The 22,029-nt window shown below is 49.2% G+C and overlaps 4 protein-coding genes across 4 annotated transcripts; 2 read left to right on the forward strand and 2 right to left on the reverse strand.

Annotated features, from left to right (window-relative positions):
• Positions 1–227: 227 nt before the first annotated feature.
• Positions 228–908, reverse strand: J4E83_006769 (uncharacterized protein; the record flags this gene model as incomplete). Its single annotated transcript, XM_049333679.1, has 2 exons — positions 228–859; positions 902–908. The coding sequence occupies 2 exons, from the start codon at positions 906–908 to the stop codon at positions 228–230; spliced, it is 639 nt and encodes a 212-aa protein (XP_049187401.1).
• A 2,869-nt stretch (positions 909–3,777) lies between these two features.
• On the forward strand, positions 3,778–5,679 carry J4E83_006770 (uncharacterized protein; the record flags this gene model as incomplete). The annotated part of the gene is made up of 3 exons (XM_049333680.1): positions 3,778–4,005; positions 4,055–5,436; positions 5,493–5,679. The coding sequence occupies 3 exons, from the start codon at positions 3,778–3,780 to the stop codon at positions 5,677–5,679; spliced, it is 1,797 nt and encodes a 598-aa protein (XP_049187402.1).
• A 761-nt stretch (positions 5,680–6,440) lies between these two features.
• Positions 6,441–7,586, reverse strand: J4E83_006771 (uncharacterized protein; the record flags this gene model as incomplete). Its single annotated transcript, XM_049333681.1, has 1 exon — positions 6,441–7,586. One exon carries the CDS (start codon positions 7,584–7,586, stop codon positions 6,441–6,443), a length of 1,146 nt encoding a protein of 381 aa, XP_049187403.1.
• A 2,322-nt stretch (positions 7,587–9,908) lies between these two features.
• J4E83_006772 (uncharacterized protein) lies at positions 9,909–11,449 on the forward strand (the record flags this gene model as incomplete). Its single annotated transcript, XM_049333682.1, has 2 exons — positions 9,909–10,137; positions 10,191–11,449. 2 exons carry the CDS (start codon positions 9,909–9,911, stop codon positions 11,447–11,449), a joined length of 1,488 nt encoding a protein of 495 aa, XP_049187404.1.
• Between the last annotated feature and the right edge of the window lie 10,580 nt (positions 11,450–22,029).

A 22,029-nucleotide genomic window follows, 5' to 3' on the forward strand; every position in this document is an offset into this window, starting at 1 on the left:
GAGATGACGATGCAAGGCGCCTGTGACTAAGCGGAGGCGTGTGTGCTGTGACGATGTCCACACGAACACGGCAATCGCAAGAAGGTGTGAAGCATTGGTTGTAGGATAGTAGTCATAAATTCGTCTATCTTGTGCCGTGCACAGTAATTAAATGTAATGCGCGCTTGAAGAACAGCAGAATAGAAATCAAATAGTTGACGGCCCGAATCTAACACCAACATGGTTCACTAGATCCACCAAAAATGCCCACCGTGCTTCTTGCATGCACTTACTGACGAGGTAGGAAGTACCGTCGTTGTCGTAGTCCATACGTGGCCGAATGTAATGACCTCGGTCGTAGTAGTAAAGGCAAACTTGGACTTGGTCTTAGTAGGAGTCGGTAGCGTGGTAGTTGAGGTGAGGAGGCCGGAAAGAACAGTGGGAGGAGGAAGCGTCTCTGTAGCGGACTCTGTGAGAAGAACACTCTCAGTAGTGGTGATAGCTGGTGCAGTCACAGTAGCGAGTACTGCGACAGGAGTCTCGTAAGTGACAGTTGTCGTGGGAGCATCAGGAGCGCGGCGCTGAACCTGTCCAGCCTTCTCCGCACGTCTCTGCTTTGCGGCCTCGACGCGGGCACGCGCCCATTCGTAATCGACTTCGCGGTCGCCCTTGCGAACCCAGCGGTGGAATTTCGGGATGGTGGTAGGTGTCTCGATAGCCGCCGCGTGAACTTTGGTGGGCGAGTACTCGCAAGGCTTGTCAGGCTTGCCCACGTGGGCCGGGGTAGTGCACGTGGCTTCGACAGTCTTAGTGGTGACGCCAAAGCTCTTGGTCCAAGAGTGCCTGGTGCGAGTCATGGTCTTCGTAGTTGTCGTAGTGACTGCCTTTGGCCTGATTGTCTTGACCTTCTTAGCGGTGCCACTAGGCATCGTGACAGTCGAGAATGGTCCAGCAGTGACGACATCCGTCGAGGTAGTAGTGACAGTTTGCGTAATAGTAGGCGTCTCGGTCTTGGTGTCTGTGGTTGTTGCAGTGTACGTGCTGGTGACTTTCGTGCCGACAGTCAGGTAGAGATCTATATTTGTTAGTAAATGGGTTGTTCGTTGGCCGAGTACAAGAAGACATACCTCTTTGCCATGCGAAAGGTTGGCCATTCGAGCCGTCCTCGTTGGCTTCATTGTCTCCCAGAATCAGAAGTAGCCAGTGTCCTGAGCTCATCTGGTTCTTCTTGATAGGGCAGTCTGCCACTTGGTTCACATCGTCAGGTGTCGTTGGAATTTTGTCGCACAAGTATTCTTCGCCAGTTGTTTCCTCCACGTCAGGCGCGACGAGCACAACATCTGCCATACCATCGGCGTTGCAACCTTTGAAGTATGTTACAGCAGAGAAGTCTTCGGTAGACTCTGAGTCGATGAAGTAGCTTCCTTCATCGATGAAGTCAACACCATAGGCGTAACAGATACCACCGGAGCTCCCGAAGGGGTCATCGGCTTTGACGAGAGTGATGGAGGCGGCAGCCACCGCGAGGAACATAGAACGAGAGTACATGTTGAAGCAAGTCAAGTCAACGACTGAAAGTACAGGTATGATACGCTGGATGTGGTATGCAGAGTCAGTGGGCCATGACCTCTTTTGTACCTTGTATGATGATCAAGCCCAGCAGGTTCTTCACAAATACGGCTTATCTTTTGCGCACTGAGCTGTGCCCCGACCCCCGAGTAAGCCGACATGGATCGAAGATGCAATGAAAATAGTCATGGCAAGTGCTTGATCTAACAGTGTCAACACGGAAGCGAGCTTGTGACAGACTGGAACAGGTGGGCGGGGCGGGCGGTCAGCAATTCGTAAAGACATCAAGCGCAGTTCTGCGCCTCATCAGTACTTAGCCCTCGTAAGGCGTTGCATCGCTCTGCAGAAGGAAGAAAAGTGGTGCTTAGTGGAGGAGGCGAAGGCATCCATGTGTGCGGCCGCTATGGAAAGCCACTGGAATTAGTGCCGGTCCGTGCTAGGCTTAGCGCCCATACCCCTGAACCGATCCTAGTGTTCACGTCACTTCACTCGGCCCCAACGTCCGCATATTCTTGCACCAACTTGCAGCAAACCCGCCCGCTCAGTTGGTCGATCTTACTAACGATAGGCTGGCCAGTCGCTGATGAACCCGCGCTCCTGTTTCCAGCGCGTTTCCAGCAGCCGCGCATGCCGATCCGAGCGTTGAAATTCGCACTTCCTTCTCCCCGTTCGTGTCTATTCGCGGGCGCATGCCATTTTCCGAGATAGTCGCATCCAATGCGATAGTCACAAGCTTTCCTAGCGGCCGCCCTGTCGGCCGTTCATCTGGATGGATGACCTAGATTTTGGTTGTTCGAAGCGACCGAGTAAGTTCACGGGTCGGAAGGTCATCCCTGGACCCGCATGCCGAGCTACACAGCATGCATGGAAGGCACATCATGCCAACTTGCAGTCGGCGAATAATGGCAATGCCATACCGAGCATTTAGTCCTCCTACACACCATGTAGCTTATGAAGATCCTGATAAGCCCGTGTATGTTGGAGTCGGTCTACGCCACAGCCCAAGGGGGTCTCAGTGTCCATATTGGACGTTCAACGTCAGCAAGCGACCGGAAGGGATACCGCTGTCTTGGGCACTTCTGTCAGCCTGATTATGACCTCGGCTGAGGGTATCATCTCGAAGAACCAGTGGGTTTGGGATTTGTCTGATCCCTGCTCACTTATCGTTTATGCCCTACGTGGTTATTCTGGTAACAGAGCTCGAAATTTAATTGGAACCACCTAGGTAAGCTTCCTCGGTACCGGATGGGACGGTCGTATTCCCGTCTTCCGATCGCGTGGGTTAGGCCACATGTTTCGCACGAGTAGCTTGCGTTCTCGATGCTTTTGTCACGTCGCAAACAGATTCTGCATCAGGCCTAAGGCACATCCTTCACAACGTCAGTACCCACATCTGACCACTCCATGTGGGCTCTCGTCTCCGGTGAGCACAGAGTATGCTCGAATAGCGGCCGTATCTTGTGGAGTACCCGATCTGTAATTCAATAGATCTTGCATCCGACAAGGGTCCATCACCTTACGCGAGCTCCTAGGATCCTTCACCTAAGAAAACGCTCCAACACGAGTAGGTCGCTCATCACGCACCGTTTCGAGTAAAGTTGGAACTACCACTGACTTAGCGCTGGTGTGGTCCCTCCATACCGGAATCCCGATTAGGAGCTAGATCCGTGCACCGTCTGAGATCTTGGCTTCATCGACTTCGCCTCTCTCCTACCCGCTCGCCGACATGGACGTAAGCGAGCCACTGCCATAGCTGAGCTTCAGCCCATCGGTCGCTGTATCTACCGAGGCCAGACATTTGCCTAATCGGCCCTCATCATCAGCTATCCACGGCCGGGATCGTTCAAGTCCACCCCGTGTCATAGTACGAGATGAGCATTTCTAGGGCGCCCTGGCGTCGATCTCACCACCTGGACCACGCGGGTCCAACTGACATGCAGCACTAAGCGAGAAAAAGTCGGTGTCACGGCAAAGTAGGCGCTGGCTGACTTCGCCATGGGTATGGCCCAGGGCGAAGCTCAGATTACCGCCACCATTTGATGACTTACACTTTGGGGGCGTCTTTCGGATGTGTCTCATATAAATGGCACCTGTGTTCTGGTCAGCCCCAGCCCTACATTGATTAACTCCAGGAACCATTCGACATCCATTGGCCTGGTCAGCATCTCTTCATATATACCGACCCGGTACCGTTCTTTCCTCGCATTGATATATTGCATTCACACCATCATGTTGTTTCCTTCATTAGCCGCATGGCTTTCATTTGGATCAGTTGCACTCGCTGGTCCACTACGTGCAGAGCCATTATCCGATGAGTTCCCAACTTTTGACCAGATTGTCAAGAGGCAAGATGGTGCTTGCACCAACACAGCACGAACACGAAACTGCTGGAGTAATGGCTACAGCATTGCCACCGACTTCGATGCCAAGTCTCCCCCGGACGGCACCACCGTGACTGTAAGTGTATCCAAGGATTCCTGCTCGAATAGGTGCTGACATATGACAGTACAACTTCGAGATCTCGAATGTTACTAGGGCCAACCCCGATGGAAGTGGTACTTCCAAAGAAATGATGCTCATCAACGGCCAATATCCTGGACCACTCGTGCGAGCAAAGTGGGGTGACACAGTCATCATCAACGTCAAGAACAACCTCGAGCACAACGGAACCGGTATTCACTGGCACGGTATTAGACAGCTGAACTCCTGCCAGGACGACGGCGTCCCGGGAATCACCGAATGCCCGATTGCTCCTGGAAGAACCCGCCAGTACAAGTTCAGGGCAACTCAGTTCGGTACAACATGGTACCACTCTCACTTCTCAGCCCAATATGGCGATGGTGTTGTCGGTACCATGATTATCGATGGACCAGCTACTGCCAACTACGACGTCGACCTGGGTACTCTCCCCATCACTGACTGGTACTATGTACCCGCTTTCACACTGAACGAAGTCGCCCAGCACTCTCAGCGTGGACCCCCCTCGCCCGACAATATCCTCGTCAACGGCACACACATCAACGCGGCAAACGACAACGGGAAGTACGCCAGAATCAACGTAGTAAAAGGAAAGAAGTACCGCATCCGTCTCATCAACACAGCCGTCGACAGCACCTTCAGCGTGTCCATGGACGGCCACCCCTTCACAGTCCTCACCTCCGACTTCGTGCCCATCAAGTCCTACGTCACCGACCAACTGACCCTGCAGATCGGTCAACGGTACGACGTAGTAATCACCGCCAACCAAACCGTCGACAACTACTGGTTCCGTGTCGTAACCGGCAGCTGTGGCAGCAACAAGATCGCCTCAGCCGGCAAGCCCGTCGGCGCGATCCTGCACTACGACGGCGCGTCCAGCACCGCAAACCCCACCTTCAAATCCTCCGTTACCATGCGCGCAGGCTGCGACGACGAATCCTCATCCAACCTGATCCCCTTCGTCCCCAACACCGTGCCCACCTCCGTAATGGGCGAGGTCCAAAACCACAAAATGAGCGTAGACTCCTTCGCTGACCCTGCGAAGGACAACCTTTTCCGGTGGTTAATCGACGGCACACCCCACGTCGTAGACTGGAACAATCCTTCGCTTGAAACCGTGCTCGGGGGCTCCCGCTCCATCGGTCCAAACGGCAACGTGTACACCATGGACAAGGAAGGTTGGTACATGTGGTACATCCAGTCAACCTCTAAAATCGCCCTTCCCCACCCCATCCATCTCCACGGCCACGACTACTACATCGTCGGTCGCGGCGCAGGTACATGGGACGGATCTACCAACGGTCTTAACTTCAACAACCCGACTCGTCGTGACACTGCTTTGTTGCCCGCGGGTGGCTACATGCTCATTGCTTTCCCTGCTGATAACCCCGGCATGTGGATTATGCATTGGTAAGTCCTCGCTGTACGAAGTGCATCTGAGACATATACTGACTTCGTTCTTCTAGTCACATCGCATGGCATGCTAGCCAGGGACTCAGCCTCCAGTTTATGGAGCGCATGAGCGAAATCAAGGGCACACTGGGCGACACGAGTGTGTTGAAGCAGGGGTGTGATGAGTGGGATTCTTATTGGGCGGAGGGGAGTGCGCCGGATGGTGATAGGCCATACAATCAGACTGATTCTGGTATTTAAACAAGTTTACGTTCTGGTTCCGGTTAATAGGGCGGGAGCATGGCGTTTTCTGGTTGGGCTAGAGGGTTGAGTTGGAACTTCTCGACGTAGCGATATTCTTTTGTATACATTGTATCGAAATACTTTTCTCCATCGCCATGTTCATACCCGTGTCTTCCTTTGCGCGATCAATGTGTTGTGGACTACACATTGCCTGTACTGCACGTATGTCGCAATGCAGTACCTGAACCCTGCCGGCAACGACGTGGACTCTGAGTTCAGGTACAGCAGGACCACATGGCTCCCGGCAATGTCGTGTCCCCTCGCACACAGCACTCACGCACCCTGCATTTCCGACACGGCGCACCAAAGATAGCACCCTTGATCCCTCTAAGCCAAGAAAACGAGCATGCTGCAGGGTCCCAACAAGTCTCGGAAGCGCCATCAAGCAGCGTATGCGTGGTGGTTGCGAAGGAGGTGGTACATGTACACCAGAAAATGGCTGGGCGAGAATGGATATCCCGAGTTAATGCAGGCCAAGTGTTTGTACGAGGATTGAGGCTCTGCTCGCCCGGTCGAAGAGTCCGCGAGCGGGGATGCGGGAGGGGTGGTTGTGTCCTTACTCAGGATGGAGATGGTCGGGTGAGAGATAGGGTGGCTTTGGTGGTTCGAAGGCTTTGATCGTGTCGTATGATGTCGAAGATTTACCTCTATCATGATGTCGAAGACGAGGATGAATGGGAAGTCGAAGGCGTTGCGTTCATCGCGTCCATCATCCCAACTCAACTCTCCATCTCCCAAACTAGCGTCTCTCGGCCTTCAAACTGCATCACCGTCCACGCATTCTTTCCCCCAAAAGCCTGCGCGCTCATCGCGAACCAGTCTGACTTTTCGCCGTTCACCCCATCCCCTCCTTCCATATCCACATCCAAATCCATATCTTGAGTCCCATTAACCTTCTTCTCTCTCCTCTTAAACCCCTCCTTCCTTACCAACAGAAAAAGATCACGCATAAAGGCCGGTCCCATGAAACCTCTCCACCTGAGCGTAACCATGCTCTTCTCTTCAAATCCCTTCCCCAGATCAGGCACTTCGTAGCGCGACAGATGCGGGTTAATATCATCGCCCACCTCGACCCTCGGAGAGCCCAACTGGAGCATGTGAATCCACTCTAGCAGCCCCATCGCCTCATCCTCATCATAAACATCCTTAAGCCCCGCAACACTCACCCTCGGTACCATCACCCCACCCAACCTCCTCTCCTCAGGAAGAACATCGCACACCCACGGCGCATGCTTCTCAATCAACTCCCTGCCCTCCCCCAGCGCCTCCCTCGACGTCGGACTCGCATTATAAAACAACCACGTCAGACTCTTATCCAGCACATTCCTCGCCGCCCACTCCAACCTCCCAAACCCTTTTTTCCCATGTTTCATACTGCTCTCACGTAAATCGTATTCAACAACCCACCGCTGTTTCTGGTGTTTCCTGCCCCCGTCTTCCACGGGTACACCCTGCAACCCGCAGCGCTCGTACGACGGGCGCGTAAGCTCCATGCGCAACACACCGTTATACAGCTCGAATCGATCGTCCAACAAGGCTCGTCCTTCGCTCAGCATCATGATGTTGCCTTGCTTGATATACGTGTTCAGGAAGTCGGCTTCGAGGATTTCGGAGAGTGACATGTGGACGCGTGCGTATTGGGTAAGGGCGGGGCTGTCGGCGCGGAGTAATTCGTTTTTGACGAGCTCGTAGATTTCTTCGGGCAGGATCAGGTCGACAGTGTGGCTGTATTTTTGCGAGGCGAAGGCGGAGAAGGGTTTCTTTTTCGTGGAGACATTTTGCGGGTCGATGTAGCTGGGGAGGAGGCTGTGGGAGAAGAAGATTTTCGTGTCGGGGGCCGAGGAGGGGCGGTGGATGTCGAGCATCGTGAGGTATTATGAGGGAAGCGCGCGCGCAAGAGTGGGTGTGAAGGAGTAATGGTGGTGTGGTGGTGGTGGAGCTGCGCGAAAGGTGCGGGCCGAACTTTTGTCGCGTGGGGTTTCGGCAAGACGCGTTGCGCGGGCCTATGACGCATGGGCTGGCGCGTTGACATGTGAGCGGCCGTTTGTGGTCTCAAAAACATCCTCACTGAATCTACAGAGTATATTTGGATTACTGTACATATCTGATCTAAATAAGTTACTTCTGTGATTGATGTGTACGGGCAAGTTTTGCACATGAGCATGAACACGCACCTACGCACCTACGCACGAGAGCGCATATGATGCAGGCATTCATATACATTTGCACCACGATAAGGTCCAGCAAGTCATGTTGGGGAACAGAATAATTGCCAATGTATTCGAAGCGGCAAGTGAGGCGTACATTAATAAGATGCTGACACGAAGCGTAAGGAATAGCCATTCCGACGAAGTATGCGATCTTGACACAATAATCTGACAAAAGATCCCAGTGTACATGATCCATTGATGTATTGTGGAGGGCCCATAAGAGATCCGCAGATGAGAGATCTACAATGTGCGTGCTGGGGGATGACAGATGTACTGACCCCACCGTATTCTCGGGGTCTGGAAGGCGGAAGGAAATGCGACATGTGTGCGTAAGGAGAAGTGTGTTTTCAGTAAACGCGTTTGCTATTGTTGCTGTAGGAGAAGGGTATTGATAGAGGTATGCGTCCGAGATATTATCGTCTATTCATGAAGATCGTGTTGAACGTCTCATAGACCGCGTCTTCGCAATCAAGCGGACAGCAGCTTTCTGAACCGGTCGCGGCTTGCCGATATGATGCCCCGGTCTGAATCTGGTGATAGCGCAGATAGAGCACGGTTTGCCGAATTGCTCCTTACGGGCATTGTGGAATTCTCGAGTACGGTAGAGTTGTAGGGCCAGCGCTTCCACGTCAACGCGCAAGACCCATACTGAGCCGGGATTGCCTCTGATGTGGTGGGAGGCGAGAACAGTGGCGGCGGAGATGTGGTATTGCATCTGCACTTCATCGACTGTCTATGGGTCTTTGTTAGCTTGTGCGATCAGAAATGGAGAGAGCCAATGGGATAAACGCACCAAGGTCTGACGGTAGAAGCACCCTTCACAAGCCGTAATGATACGTTTGACAAGTGGAAACGGATAGGTGTCTAATGCCGCAAAACAATAGATACACCTCCGAGGGGCATGTTGCAGCCATAGTCGTCGATATACGATATGACTCATATCTGGATGAACGGCACCGTACCTGTCCAGCTGGGCGAACGGCAGATTGAATATGTTGCATTGTCGAACGAGATGCGAGCAGTACCCCTCCACAAACTCATTACATCGTCTGGACGTGCGCGACAGGGCATTGAAAGGATGTGGAAGTACATGAAGAGAGAAGATATCGGCAGCCCAACGATGACTGTCTGCACCTTGGGTCAAGTCTTCTTCGTCCTTGATGCTCCGCTTCTGCTTCTCCGACACATCGTATCTACTCTGAGTCTCAGTGAGGCCCGGCAGCCGACAGCACGGGTGAATGAGGTAGGACAGTATCTGGTCCACGATCTCGACAGGCAGCGTTTCCAGCTTGCTCAACTTGACGTGGGAAGATGAAGGTATGACGTTGCTGTATTGCAGTGGATTGGGCAATGCGACTGCCCCGCGGTGACGAATTTTAGGCGAGGCTGGAATTGGACGTGGTGGTACAAGATTCTCGTGACTGTCAACCAGCAACCGTCCAGTAGTAGGAAGCGAAGAAGGGACCAGCCCTGAGGCGACGGCAGTCATTGAGGCCATGAAGAGGAGAGAAAAAGAGCGATAGAATGGAAACGAGCAGACTCTTCACCTTGCTTATAGAACAGGCCGTGAACCTTATACAGGACAAAGATCAAAAAGTGACGAGTAGAAGCATGCAGGACAGCGGAGCTTCCCACCAACGAGGGGAGAAGTGTGCAGAAAGCTGCATTGCTGCTGCTGTGATTCGTCTAGTGGTCGAGAATCCCGGACAGCTGTGTAGCAGTGTGCAGCCCATGCACATATTTTCGATACTGCATACTGATATATGCTGAGATTGGCGAAGAAGAAGACGACAAGTCGTAGTGCATGTGCACCGAAGTAGTCCGGGTGGATAGCAGACTAGCAAACCGATGCGGCCATCTCCGCCCGGCCCCTTATCGCCTAGCGTCATGTATCGTCAACTTACCCGACGGACCACCTTTCGCTCTGTCTGAGACTCGTAACACTGGCCGACAGCGAGAAGCGCGGGAGACAACACCATGGCTGCCCATCCCGACGAGGGACCCGCCGTCGCCCAGCACCCCGCTCCGCCCCCCGCTGGCGCCATCAAGGCTGACCCAGGAGCGGGAGGCGCAACCAAGCCCCGGAACGAGGACGCGCCCGCGCCTGCGCCCGATCAGGACGAAGAGGATGGCGGCGCGTGGGACCAGGCCTCCCTGTACGAGGAGATTCTAGACGAAGTGGAAGCCTTTGAGTACTCGGACGATGGTGAGTCTGGCCACTATGCGCCTTCCACTTCCACCACGATTGACACCCCATAGGCGTAGACACGTGCACCGCCGACGAGGCCCGCCGCTTGCGCCAGCGACTCCATGAGATTGGCGCGAGCGCATTCGTCATGGAGAACATCACGAGCGAGAAGATGACGGCGCGCAAGCTGTGCACTGCCTTTGGCGTCAAGATCCCCAAGTTTCTCGAAGAGGCGCCCGACGAGAGCTTCTACCAGCTGCTGGGCCTGGCCATCAACCGCGAACTGAACAAGCGGCCGCGGCTGGCGCAGTACAAGACCATCGACGACGCTGCGAAACTGCTGCGCGAACGCAAGAACATCATGGTCATCACGGGCGCCGGCATATCGACCAGTCTTGGCATACCCGACTTCCGCTCCAAGAACACGGGTTTCTACTCGCGGCTGCGCGAGATGGGCTACGACGAGCCCGAGGAGGTCTTTGACATCCACAACTTCGACGAGAACCCCCGCACCTTCTACGCGCTCGCCGGCGACATCATACCCGATCTTGAAAAGTGGACGCCCACGCACGAGTTCATCCGTCTGCTGCAGGACAAGGAGAAGCTGCTCACCAACTACACACAGAACATTGACAATGTGGAGGCACACGCAGGCATACGCAAGGAGAAGCTCATCCAGTGCCACGGCTCCTGGGCGACGGCAACATGTCGGAAGTGCAAGTTCAAGGTCCCCGGCGAAGACATCTTCGACTGTGTGCGCGCGCAAAAGCCCGCAGAGTGCAAGCGCTGCAAAGACGAAATCGCCGCCCAGCCCAGCAAAAAGCGCAAGCGGACCTCCAACGGCAACGTCGCCCGCAAGAAGCGCTCGAGCGACGAAGACTCGGAATCTGACGGCGCCTTCGACATCCCGCAGCCCGGCATCATGAAGCCCGACATCACCTTCTTCGGCGAAGCCCTCCCCAACGATTTCTTCGACCGCCTCAAGGACGTAGACAAAGACAAAGTCGACCTCGTCATCGTCATGGGCACCTCGATGAAAGTCGCCCCCGTATCCGAAATCCCAAACTTCCTCCCCCGCGACATACCGCAGATCTACATCTCGCGCGATCCGATCCACCACATCAATTTCGACATCAACCTGCTTGGCGACTGCGACGTCGTGGTTGCGGAGTTGGCAAGAAGGGCGGGGTGGACGCTGGAACATAAGATGATACCCGAGGGGCAGACGACGGAGGTGGAGTTGACGGATGAGGTGGATCATATTTCTACGGTCAAGGTTCATGTTCCTGTTATGACTACCACGAATGGTCATATCAACGAGCAGGCTTGAGCGTCACGACAGACGACAGATGGCATGGCGTTCGAGCATACATAACAAACGGCGTTGTGAAGGGTGTTTATATGGATATCGGTTTCGGCCGTATGGACGGCGACCCCGTAGGATGGGTTCAAGATTCACAATATGGAGTTTCACATGGGCTTAGGGCGTTTGTGGTATGGATACGAGAGGAGAGGGATGAAGTGGCGGCATCAGATATACCATGGACGGACCCTGCGATCATATCGGGGGAGCATAGCCGCAGTCTCCTTGTGTTTATATACTTTCCTTCTCCTTCTTGCATGTAGACTTCCTGAACAAAATTCAAGTTCAATTGCAATTTCGGATGGGAACGCACTATCGCAATATTGATCCTCGCAGCAAAGCTATGAGACAAACGACAGTTTATCTGTACGATGACGGTTCTGACGTGCTTCCTGGGTCGTGCCTGCCCTGCGGCGCGGCCAGCGTACTAGCCTCCCCGCCTCACCCCGGGGCCCTTCGGTACGTCCCTTCGCACCTAACCTCACACTCCATCGACACTCTAGTACTATAACCATAACATCACAGTATCAGAGATTACGAAATTCTCAAAGCCGTCACGTCGTAGCGCACGCGCTGCTCCTCTTCACCGCGGTGGAGCTACACAAAGTCGAACCGGACCAACTAAGCCGATTATGATGCTGGCGAAATCTGCAGAGCTTGTACAGCGACGTTGAATTGCTTTATGCTGTAGACTAGAGCGACAGTACTAACAATTACACCTACGAGATTTTAGATACGAACTACGGTACACGATCATCTAGTGGTGGGGCAGGATTCGGGCCATACGTACTGAGGGAGCCGAGTATGACTGTCAAGAACACTCCTACGGATGCTACATCCAAGATTTTCCGTACCCCTAGAAGCCTTGCCAACCATCCGATAAAGCCAGTGAGTGGTGGCCCATCGTCTACCACCCGCAACAACGTTGTCAAGCGATCAACCAAATACTGGTACTGGAAATCTCCCGGCATATCACGGATATGATGAGCCTCGTAAGACTTTGCTTCTGGATCGAAACCGTACTTCTCCGTGAGTCTCGCAAGCGACTTGAATGACCGTCCATCGTTCGGGAAGAGAATATACTGTATGGAGTCAAGAACCTCCAACAGTAGCTGCGGTGGCAAAGTTCCCCTGTGGAGTATAAGCGACAGGAACAATGACGCGCGTATCAGGGTAAGCTACTTCTTCAGACTTTCCTCAAACCCAGTATCAATATCCTCGTTACGCGACCGATAGAGATGTGCCCGCAGATAACCAACGTGACAGAAGACATGGAGAGTACGGCGTTCTGCATCGAAAATGAGGTGTTCAGCCAGGTTCTCAGTAGTCAGCAGTCTCACTTTGTATGTCTCTTCCAACCTCCACGCCTTAAGCCTTCTCCGCTGTGCTAGCACGCTCTCGGACTCGTCGCGGGTCTCTCGGCTTCTAATAGCCATAGGAAAACAGCTCTCAACAAAATCGGCGAAAGACAGCTTTCCCTCCCATGCCTGAGGCACGTAATCACCTAATTCGCGACTTGGTGATTCCTTCATGGCGCAGTCGATCATCAGTGACGCCTGTAGCAAGGCTCGCGTTGCGTGGTCCCGCGCGAAGGTGTCAACACTCGTTGCGAAATGGCTGGTGAATTCTGCCTTGGTCTGTAGTACGTTGTCGATAAGTATACCAAAGAACCGTATCACCTCTGCGTGACTCGAATATGCCGGCTCCGCAACATTTATCACGTGACTACCCAGAGGTCTTGTGAACAGCTTTTCGTAGAAATCAAGTAAAACTCATAGTCTTTCGGTGCAGCCTCTTCATTGAGGAATCTGTTCGCGATGTCTCTCTTTTCGGCGTGTGTGGGCGAATCCATGTCGGTTAGTCACTCTACGAGCGAACTGCGTCGCGACTGTTCATCAGCTCTTGTATCAAGGACACTTATGGCCCAAACCCATGCTACCTGCCAACTCACGGCGCATTGCAGCGGCGCAGTCATAGTGCTTCACGCTGTGTGGCCGCCAACATATGCAACCTTTCAGCTCATGCATCATCCATGCACCGTACTTTGACACCATTGGACTCAACTCGCTCATTACTTCCCATTGCGACGGCACGCCTTGCCATTCGCTCATCGGCTGAACTCGGAATTGGGCAGTTGTTGCAAGACTTGTTATCGATTATCGTAGACTCGGGACACTTACATGATGTACAAGATGTGAACAGCTAAGTTCTCGTCGATGTAGAAGCTGCAAGATCATACACGTATCATAACATCTTAACCTGCTCCACCCCCTCACTTATTCCTAAACCACACCTTCAAATTCTCCTTCAACTTCCTCACCTCCTTGAACGCCTCCGGTCAATTAAAATCCGGGAATTTCGTCAGCTTATCAAACATCTTCATAAGATGCTCATCAAACCCATCATTGGTTGCCCTAATAACACAGAGTTTTGAATCTGAGGATTGCGATCTCTCTCGTTTAATGAGGAGTATCTTTGCGTATGCGGTTATGTATTGCGGGAGTCATGAGTAGCTCGTCTCGCTCTGTGTCATCGCAGTACCACCAGATGAAGTGGAAGGCAACCACTATGTGATCAGTCTATACACCGCACAATTGTCCAAAGGCTTTACCTTACCTCAAAACTCTATAGTAAGAAATCTTTAACTAGCAAGCGCCTCATTTATTGTGTTAGCTGCGTCTTCAGCGTAGTTTATTTTGTGTCTACCTACTAGCTTTAGCCCTATATAATTAAATATATTAAATTTATTCTAAAATATAATTTATTACTTAATTCTAGTTTCTACGCTAAGTAATGCTACTTTTTATATACTAGTTTTTACTATTTTAAGTAAATAGCCTAAGTAGCTTAAACTTTATACTATATTAAAACTTATAAACTATAAAGTATAAAAATAATATTAGTTTTTATATATTATTTAATATTGCTATAAAAGCTAATTTAGCTTATAAAAGTAGTCTTTACTAAAGTAAGTATATAAGCGTATTATTAAAAGTAAAGAAGTAAGCCTTATATAGCTAATTTCTTAGCTAAAAAAAAAGCTTTAGCTACTAGAGTTATTTTTATATAAGTAAGTAGTATATCTAATAAATAAGTATTATATATACTTATCTAAGTACTTAAAAAAAGTAAGTATAACTTTATACTTTATATTCTTTAAGCTATATATAAAAAGTAAAGTTACTAATAGATTATTAAGTAAAAATCTAAATCTTAAGTAGTAATACTTATAGCTTAAAGAGCTACTAATTCTAAAAAAGTAAGAACTATTACTAGTACTTTAAAGAATATATAATTAAATCTTTTATCTACTTTTAAAAGTATAGTATTAAGTAAGCTAAGGCTTAAAGCCTTAGTGCTACTACTTCTAAGGTAGTTAAAGCTTCTAAATTTTTTAGGCTAAAGCTAGCTAAGAAGCTATTCTATAAATACTAAATACTTTATAAAAGAATTATAATATAATTATACGCGCTTATTAGCTTATAACTAATAAAGTAATATGTCTAAAGCTTTATAGTTAGAATATATATACTAAAATCTTTTTTAGTAAAAGCGCGCTTCTTCTATTCTTTTTATTTCTATAATAATAATAATAATTAGAACTTTAAAGATTAAAGATATAAGTAGCTTAAATTTAATACTAAACGCTGTGCTAGTATATTAAATAATTTATAAGTCTTCTTAGCGCTTATAAGAATAAAACTAATCTCTTACTAGTTATATTACTTTACTACTTTACTAATACTTAACTAAATTATTTTCTTATTCTTTAATTACTTTTCTCTAAATTATATTACTCTTAAGAAGCTACTATAAGCTACTTTATATCTACTAAAAAAGAAACTATTAAAAAAGCTATTTTAAAGGCTATTCTAGTAGCTATAGAATAAGATATTATTTATAATATAATACTTAACGTCTTAAACACTCTAAGAAGCGTTCTAAAATATATAAAAGGCTACTTTATTAATACTTCTATTAAAGCTTCTATTAAAACTCTTATTAAAACTTCTATTAAAGCTTTTATTACTACTATCTTATGTACGTATTTACCTAAAGTAAAGCTATTAATTATCTCTTTTATTAGCTTTACTATTAAGAAACTTTTTATTACTAATATATATAAGTTCTTTTACTAACTTAAGCTTATTATTAATATAAATTAAATTAATTTTATTACTATAGATACGCTAAAGGCCTAAGCTATTTATATTTATACTTTTATATATAAACTAGTACTAACTATAAAACCTTTTTTTAAGCTTATTTATAATACTATAGTTTTATAAATTAGTACTTTAAAAAGAATTTTTAGTTATCTTAATAAAAAATTAGATAAAAATAAAAAGGTGTTTATAAATAGTTTTTTAAGTATTACTATAGTTAAGTAGATAAAGGCTATAATAGTTATTTAGAATTATTCTTAAGCTATAAGTAAGTAGTTACCTTTACTAGTTACTAAGTATCTAGATAGTTAATATAGCGTTATATTATAGTTAATAAAAAATAAATATAGCTAGTTTTATTAGTATTATACCTATTACTATATATTATCTTAGTTATTTCTAGTTATTTCTAGTTATAGTATAAAGAAAGTTATATAGGTAAGTATAAAATAAGTCTATACTAAAATAACTATATTACTATAGTAATATATACTAAATTAATATTAAAATTATTTAGTAGTTCTAAAAGAGACTAGCTTAAAGTCTTTTAACGTCTTTTAATATCTTTTAATATTATTTTACTATAAAAATAATACTAAATTAGGCTTAAAGCACTAGTTATTAATAAATACTAAGTATTCTTATAATAAGTTTACTAGTAAGACGTAAAGTTATAAAGTAGAGCTAGTAAGCGTAGATATTAAGGTAGATAATTATAAAAATAAATACTATTATAGAGAAAAAGTCTATAACTAGTATAATATATATATTATAAAAGTAATAAAGATACTATAGTATAATTAGTTTATATACTTTTTTTTTTAACTTATTACTATATATATAGAATTTAAAGCTTATAGTTTAGTATTACTATTTTATAGTACTATAATAACTTAAAGGTAACTTAGAGATAATAAGCTAACTATACTTCTTATATTTTATATAACTTATACGTAAGAAGATACTTTATAAAAAGAGAAGTATTGCATCTCTAAGAACCTCTGTCTACCTACTACTATCGGGCATCACTGTCTTTTCTATTCTCTATACACTTAATACTTCGCTTCACGTCTTTTTATTTCCTCACTAAGACAAACTTCCATTTTCATGCACATGTCCAGTCTCGCTCATTCTATTGTTCGCATTCGACGTCACTAATTGTACGTCACAAGACTGACAGTCACTACGCGCTCTCAATCCCACTCCCCGTCACTGTCGATCTACAGAAGTTTCCTTTGCCGTTTTACCGCTGTTATCACCTCGTAAGCCAATCAGAATGTCGTAGTCGTAATGCGCGCTTCTGGTCCGTGCTTCTTGTTGTTTTCGCGCTCCCAAAGCCGCCTTCACTTGCGCCTTCACCTCACCAGATCAGGCCATATCACACGCCTAGAACGCTCTCCAGGCAACAATATGCTCACAGACTACGTCAGTCACCTGGGATTCAGACGCGCTAGCGCCGACTGCCGGTGATCTGCCGGCTCACCCTCTGTCTATATAAACCCCCCCATCCACCCGCCTCTCTCCCTCTTACTCCCCACTCGCTCACTTCTCCAACGACTCAAGTTTACTATCCCCAACAAACTTCAGTACCATGGCCGTATTCTTCCAAGTAAGTACTTCCTTTCCCTTCCTCACTTCACTTCAGTCTTGGCTAACATTTTCAGACATCGGCCTTTACTCATGGTGTATGACATCATCCATCAACAATCATCATGAGTAACAACAACATCAATTCTTCCTCACTCGACTGTCGACAGTCAACATGACTTCACTTCACTTCCAACTTTCAGCCTCGCCTTCAACATCACCGCCTCGCATGCCTCACTCACACCGCCTCGGTTCAACTTACCTACCTCACTTCGATTCGACCTTCAACTATCTTGATACCCATGTCACCTTCGGTCTACCCTGTTACCACATCGAACTCGCATCGTCTTACTACATCGGCTCATTGCCTCTACTTCCAGACATACACCACCACCGACGGCACCGCGGCACAGGCACCAACCTCTCTGGCACCGGCTCGATTCTCCTTTGACTGTCGACAGTCTCACGCCACTCCCGATCGTATGCGCGTCGCGAAAGTCAAGTTGTGGCACAGGGATGCAGGCCAGGCTGCATGGTCGGCCCTTGAGTTGGTAGCGGTTTGGATCAGAAGGACTGGCAAGAGCGGAGGATCAGTGGTGTTGGGTTCAGTCACTGTCACTGTTGGACACTTTCACATTGGATGTTGATGCCATCTCGAGATTGCCTCGAGACAACAAGGTTGGAGGACAGACGGTCAATGGCGCTTGCGCTACACTGGGCCTCTTGTTGTTCTCTTGGGTGTCTTCGGACCCCAGGATGGTTGATCATCTTATCTGAACCGGATGGCGGCTTCTTCGGAAGTTCAGGTCAATTCTGGTGATGATAGTGGAGTGTCGGCATGTTCGACGAGCACTGTTCTTGACATCGCTGCTGGTGAGCCCTGGTTTGGTGGATGGTTGGACTTGATGGACTTGGTAGTGGTGGTTGGATATTTCATGGGTGGTTGGATGGTGCAAGGACTTGGTGGTGGTTGGATGTCTTCTTGGTCGCCTCGATGGAACATGGACTTCTTGTATGGGTTTCAACTTCAGGGTTTCAACGGTGGTTGTGGTTTAGCTTAGCTGGCATTCTTGGGTCCTCAATCAACCAACTTTGTCATTACATCTTTTTCCCTTTCTGACTTCTTACCTTCTTACCTTCTTGCCTTGACATCTTCTACCTTATGCATTCTACATTGCCTTTGCCTACAACACATACTAAAGGTTTTGTTAATGCTACCTCCTAAGACCCTAGCATTCCTCGCTATCAAACTTTACAGTAGATATTTTAGTAAACATCTTAGGCAGCGACGTGCGCGACATTTCTCTTAACCTTACTTAAGTCGTATTCTTCTGTAGAAGAAGAGAATATAAGCGCTACACTGCAGGTGAAACTTCTACAGCACGCACATATGCAAAGTAGAAGATATATACTAAGCAACTAATGCACGCATCGCACCTTCTACTATCCCTCCTCTAGCCCGCTAGTCTAGACTCACACTCTCTCTCCTTCTTCTTCTTCTTGCCTGTCGCCCTCTCACACAAGCCATATAATCCGTATCCCGCGCTACCAACCCACCCATCCCCATCGCCTTCCACTCCTCCTCTAACGCCTTCTCCGCATACGCCATTCTACTCTCTTCTGAGCGCATACTTCCCGGCGTCTTCTTCTTCTCCTCCCCATGTCCATCCCCATTGCGCGACGCATCCGAACACATGTACCACCCCAAAGTGGGCTCGTACGTGATACCCAAATGTTTGACAATGCGGTCGTGTTTCGCGCGGCGATTGCGCATATAGCTTTCGTCGCGCGCTGCGTCGCAGAGCTGGGATCGTATGTGTGCGGCGCGGGCGCGAACATCGGGGGCGGATAGCATGATGCATGCGGCGCCCATGATGGGGTATGGTGCTGTTACTAAAGGAGGGAGATCGAGGTGCAATGGCGACGGGGTAAACAGGTCAAGTTTAGAGAGCTGTGTGGATTGCATGGCTTGTGTCATTGTCTTGCCTTTTCGTTAGCACTGTCGCATATATGTGAAGAAGGTGGAGATCTCCAGAGCGTACATACCATTTTCTCATACTCCTTCTTGTCACATGCCAGACAACATGCCACGCTCTTATAAAGACACGCTTTCCGCTGTGTCTTCTTCTTGCAGAAGTAACACATGTCGCCCAGCCATTTTCGGCGGCACGTGTAGATGCGCGTATTCTTCGGTAGGACGATGTCGGCGTGGCGTTTGAGGAGGTTGCGCGCGTATTCTTCGACGATGGCGTTGAGGTGCTTGTTTGTTGCCGCGAGCGCGTTGAGAGGGTAGGTCGGGAGGGTGGGGTTGAGGTTCGGCTCAGTGTAGGAGAGGATGGTGAAGAGGATTTCGGGTGGGAGAGTGTCGAGGTTCGCCATGCTGGGGTTGCAAATGCGCGATGGCTTTGGGAGTTTCTGGTGTTGCGACATCACTCCCGGCGGCGTTAACTAGGCGGCGGGGTTAAGCTAGTCGTGTCGCGCGATGATGCGCGTCGTGATGCGCGTTTCTATCACCTCACCACGACTGTCGATAACAAGACTTACTTAGGGAAGAAGCCTTCAGCCCAGCATGCCCACGGGTATTTCTGATCACTCTCGCCCTCTTGTAGGCCATCGATGCCTATCTGCCAGGTAGGCATGCCTGAGGCACACCGGAGCATGACTGAAAGCCACCCTCTCACACGTACGGTCGGACTCTCCTAGATATCACCTATCACTACCTCGGCGAAGACTGGCCATTAAGTTCCGCTGATAGTATGTAAAGATGAAGGAACTGTTGATGTACAGATGGGGAAGACTTCAAAGGCCAGTAAGTTCTATTGCCGGCTCTACCTCCTACCGGTTTCGTTGGATTGCTTAGGATTTACCCCCTTCAACTTCACGTGCTGATTGACGCCAGTTACCAATTACTTCAGCTCGATACGCTTACTTATGTCGCACACATATACCCTCTCAGCCCACCCGACGATCACCCGTACGGGATTTAGTGCCACCCACGAGTTTGGACATAACGAGAGTGTGCTCGAATAGACGAAAATCTTAGCGAGTTTAACCGTGCTCGTATAGCCTTACCCGCTGACTGCGGTTATGGGACAAGGCGGCTTTGAGCTGCATCATGAGCACGATGGCACGCTATGGCCAACTAGGCAGGAATCAGTGCTCGGATCAAGACGAATAAGATTACGTGAAGGAAGGGAATATCCAATCAAGGCTCTGCGCAGTCGTATTGCTAATGCTGCATGCAAGGAGCTTCGTCTCAGGCACGCACGTCGGCAAAGATAGGCGGAAGGCATGCCTCCAACTTACTAGCCAGCCCGCAGTATTGGAAGCGAAGCCCTACAATCTGGTCAATGCGGCTCAACGTCTGGAGTACAGGAGCCGACTGGGCTACTTGCAACTAGCTCGATGGTAGGGCAGAAGACCGCCGCTTTATCCTCGATATACCCTGTTATAACCCGCTCAGCTCGTACAGTGGGGAGCCACACGGCCCTGCCATCCCACACGACAGCCAATCCAGACACGAGTTACATCATTCGCGGGATGGAGGCATATACCCTCTTCACCACGTTGATGGTCGGGATTGGTAAAGGTGCTCTTCCCGGTCTCTGGCTCTCCATTGGCTCATCTGATCTTCAGCCCTGGTGCCACGAGATATGATTAACATGCATCCTGCATCCATGATTGGATTCGCTCAGCCTGAGGAACGGTCTCATCGTCGGCCCACAGAACCTTGTGGGCCTTGAGCGGGCCAACCGAGTAGTCACAGAAGGAAGGCTAGCTACCAAACTGTCGGAACTGCACGGAGCCTCCCTTTCGGCTCGGCTCATCGTCCTTCGACAGACACTGCCGCGTTTCAAGAGGGCTTTGCTAGGCGTAGGAGACATTTTTGAGCTAGTGGACCGTCGAGGTGTGTGACAAGAAGCGGTAAGTTCCTGAGTGCCCGACCAATCAGATAGACCGCCCAGCCTCAAATCCGCCTACGCCCTTCGCATGCGCGGATTGCTCATGTGCGCGAAGAGCTGTCTCGATTCGATTTGCCACATATCGGTAGCTACGCGACGTGAGAAGGGCCGACTCCCTTCCTCGAGAACCTATGCCTCCACCCTAGCGTTCCCGCGGGACGAGACCCGCTGGCTATCGTGAGTCAGAAGCAAGTGGTTTGATTGAACAAGTCCTCGAGAACAAATACCAGAAATTGCGTGTAACACGGCCCTTCTGGACGCGGCCCGCATGCTTCGGGGGCACAGGGCACAAGGTGCCGGGGTGCCTGAGGCAACCGGATTCGTGAGGATGAAGGGGAACAGCTAACAGAAGGACTCCCAGTAGACGTGTCCGCCTCTTCTTAAATCACATTCGTGCCCGCCTCCACTCATTCACTTCCGCTTCTCATGCTCACACTCCAAGTTGCCATCAGACTCCTTCATCATCCATCTTTGTCTAACATCGAACTGACCCGCCACACATCAGGTGACTGGACCAAGACTCATCCACGTCTTACACGCCCCTGTTCCTGATCGCATCCTTCAGCCGCAATCTCTCGATCTAGGCTATCCCTTCCCTTTCTTGCCTCCGCTTTCAGTAGTCTCGCTACACACAACATCTTCACGCATCCAACTAGTCCACTCAAGACAGCATGAGCGGATCACAGCGTCGCTCTGGCGGTATCTCCAACGGGTCAGGTCGTAACGGCGGTGGCGGCCGTAGCAGCAGTTCTCGTGGTCACTCATACACAATCGTAAAAATTTTACATTGCATGCGTTGAAACTCGCCGCTAACGAGACGCAGTCTACCACG

This window comes from Alternaria metachromatica, assembly GCF_023757995.1.
Source record: "Alternaria metachromatica strain BMP 0045 chromosome Unknown scaffold_15, whole genome shotgun sequence".
In the NCBI taxonomy this organism is placed as follows: domain Eukaryota; kingdom Fungi; phylum Ascomycota; class Dothideomycetes; order Pleosporales; family Pleosporaceae; genus Alternaria; species Alternaria metachromatica.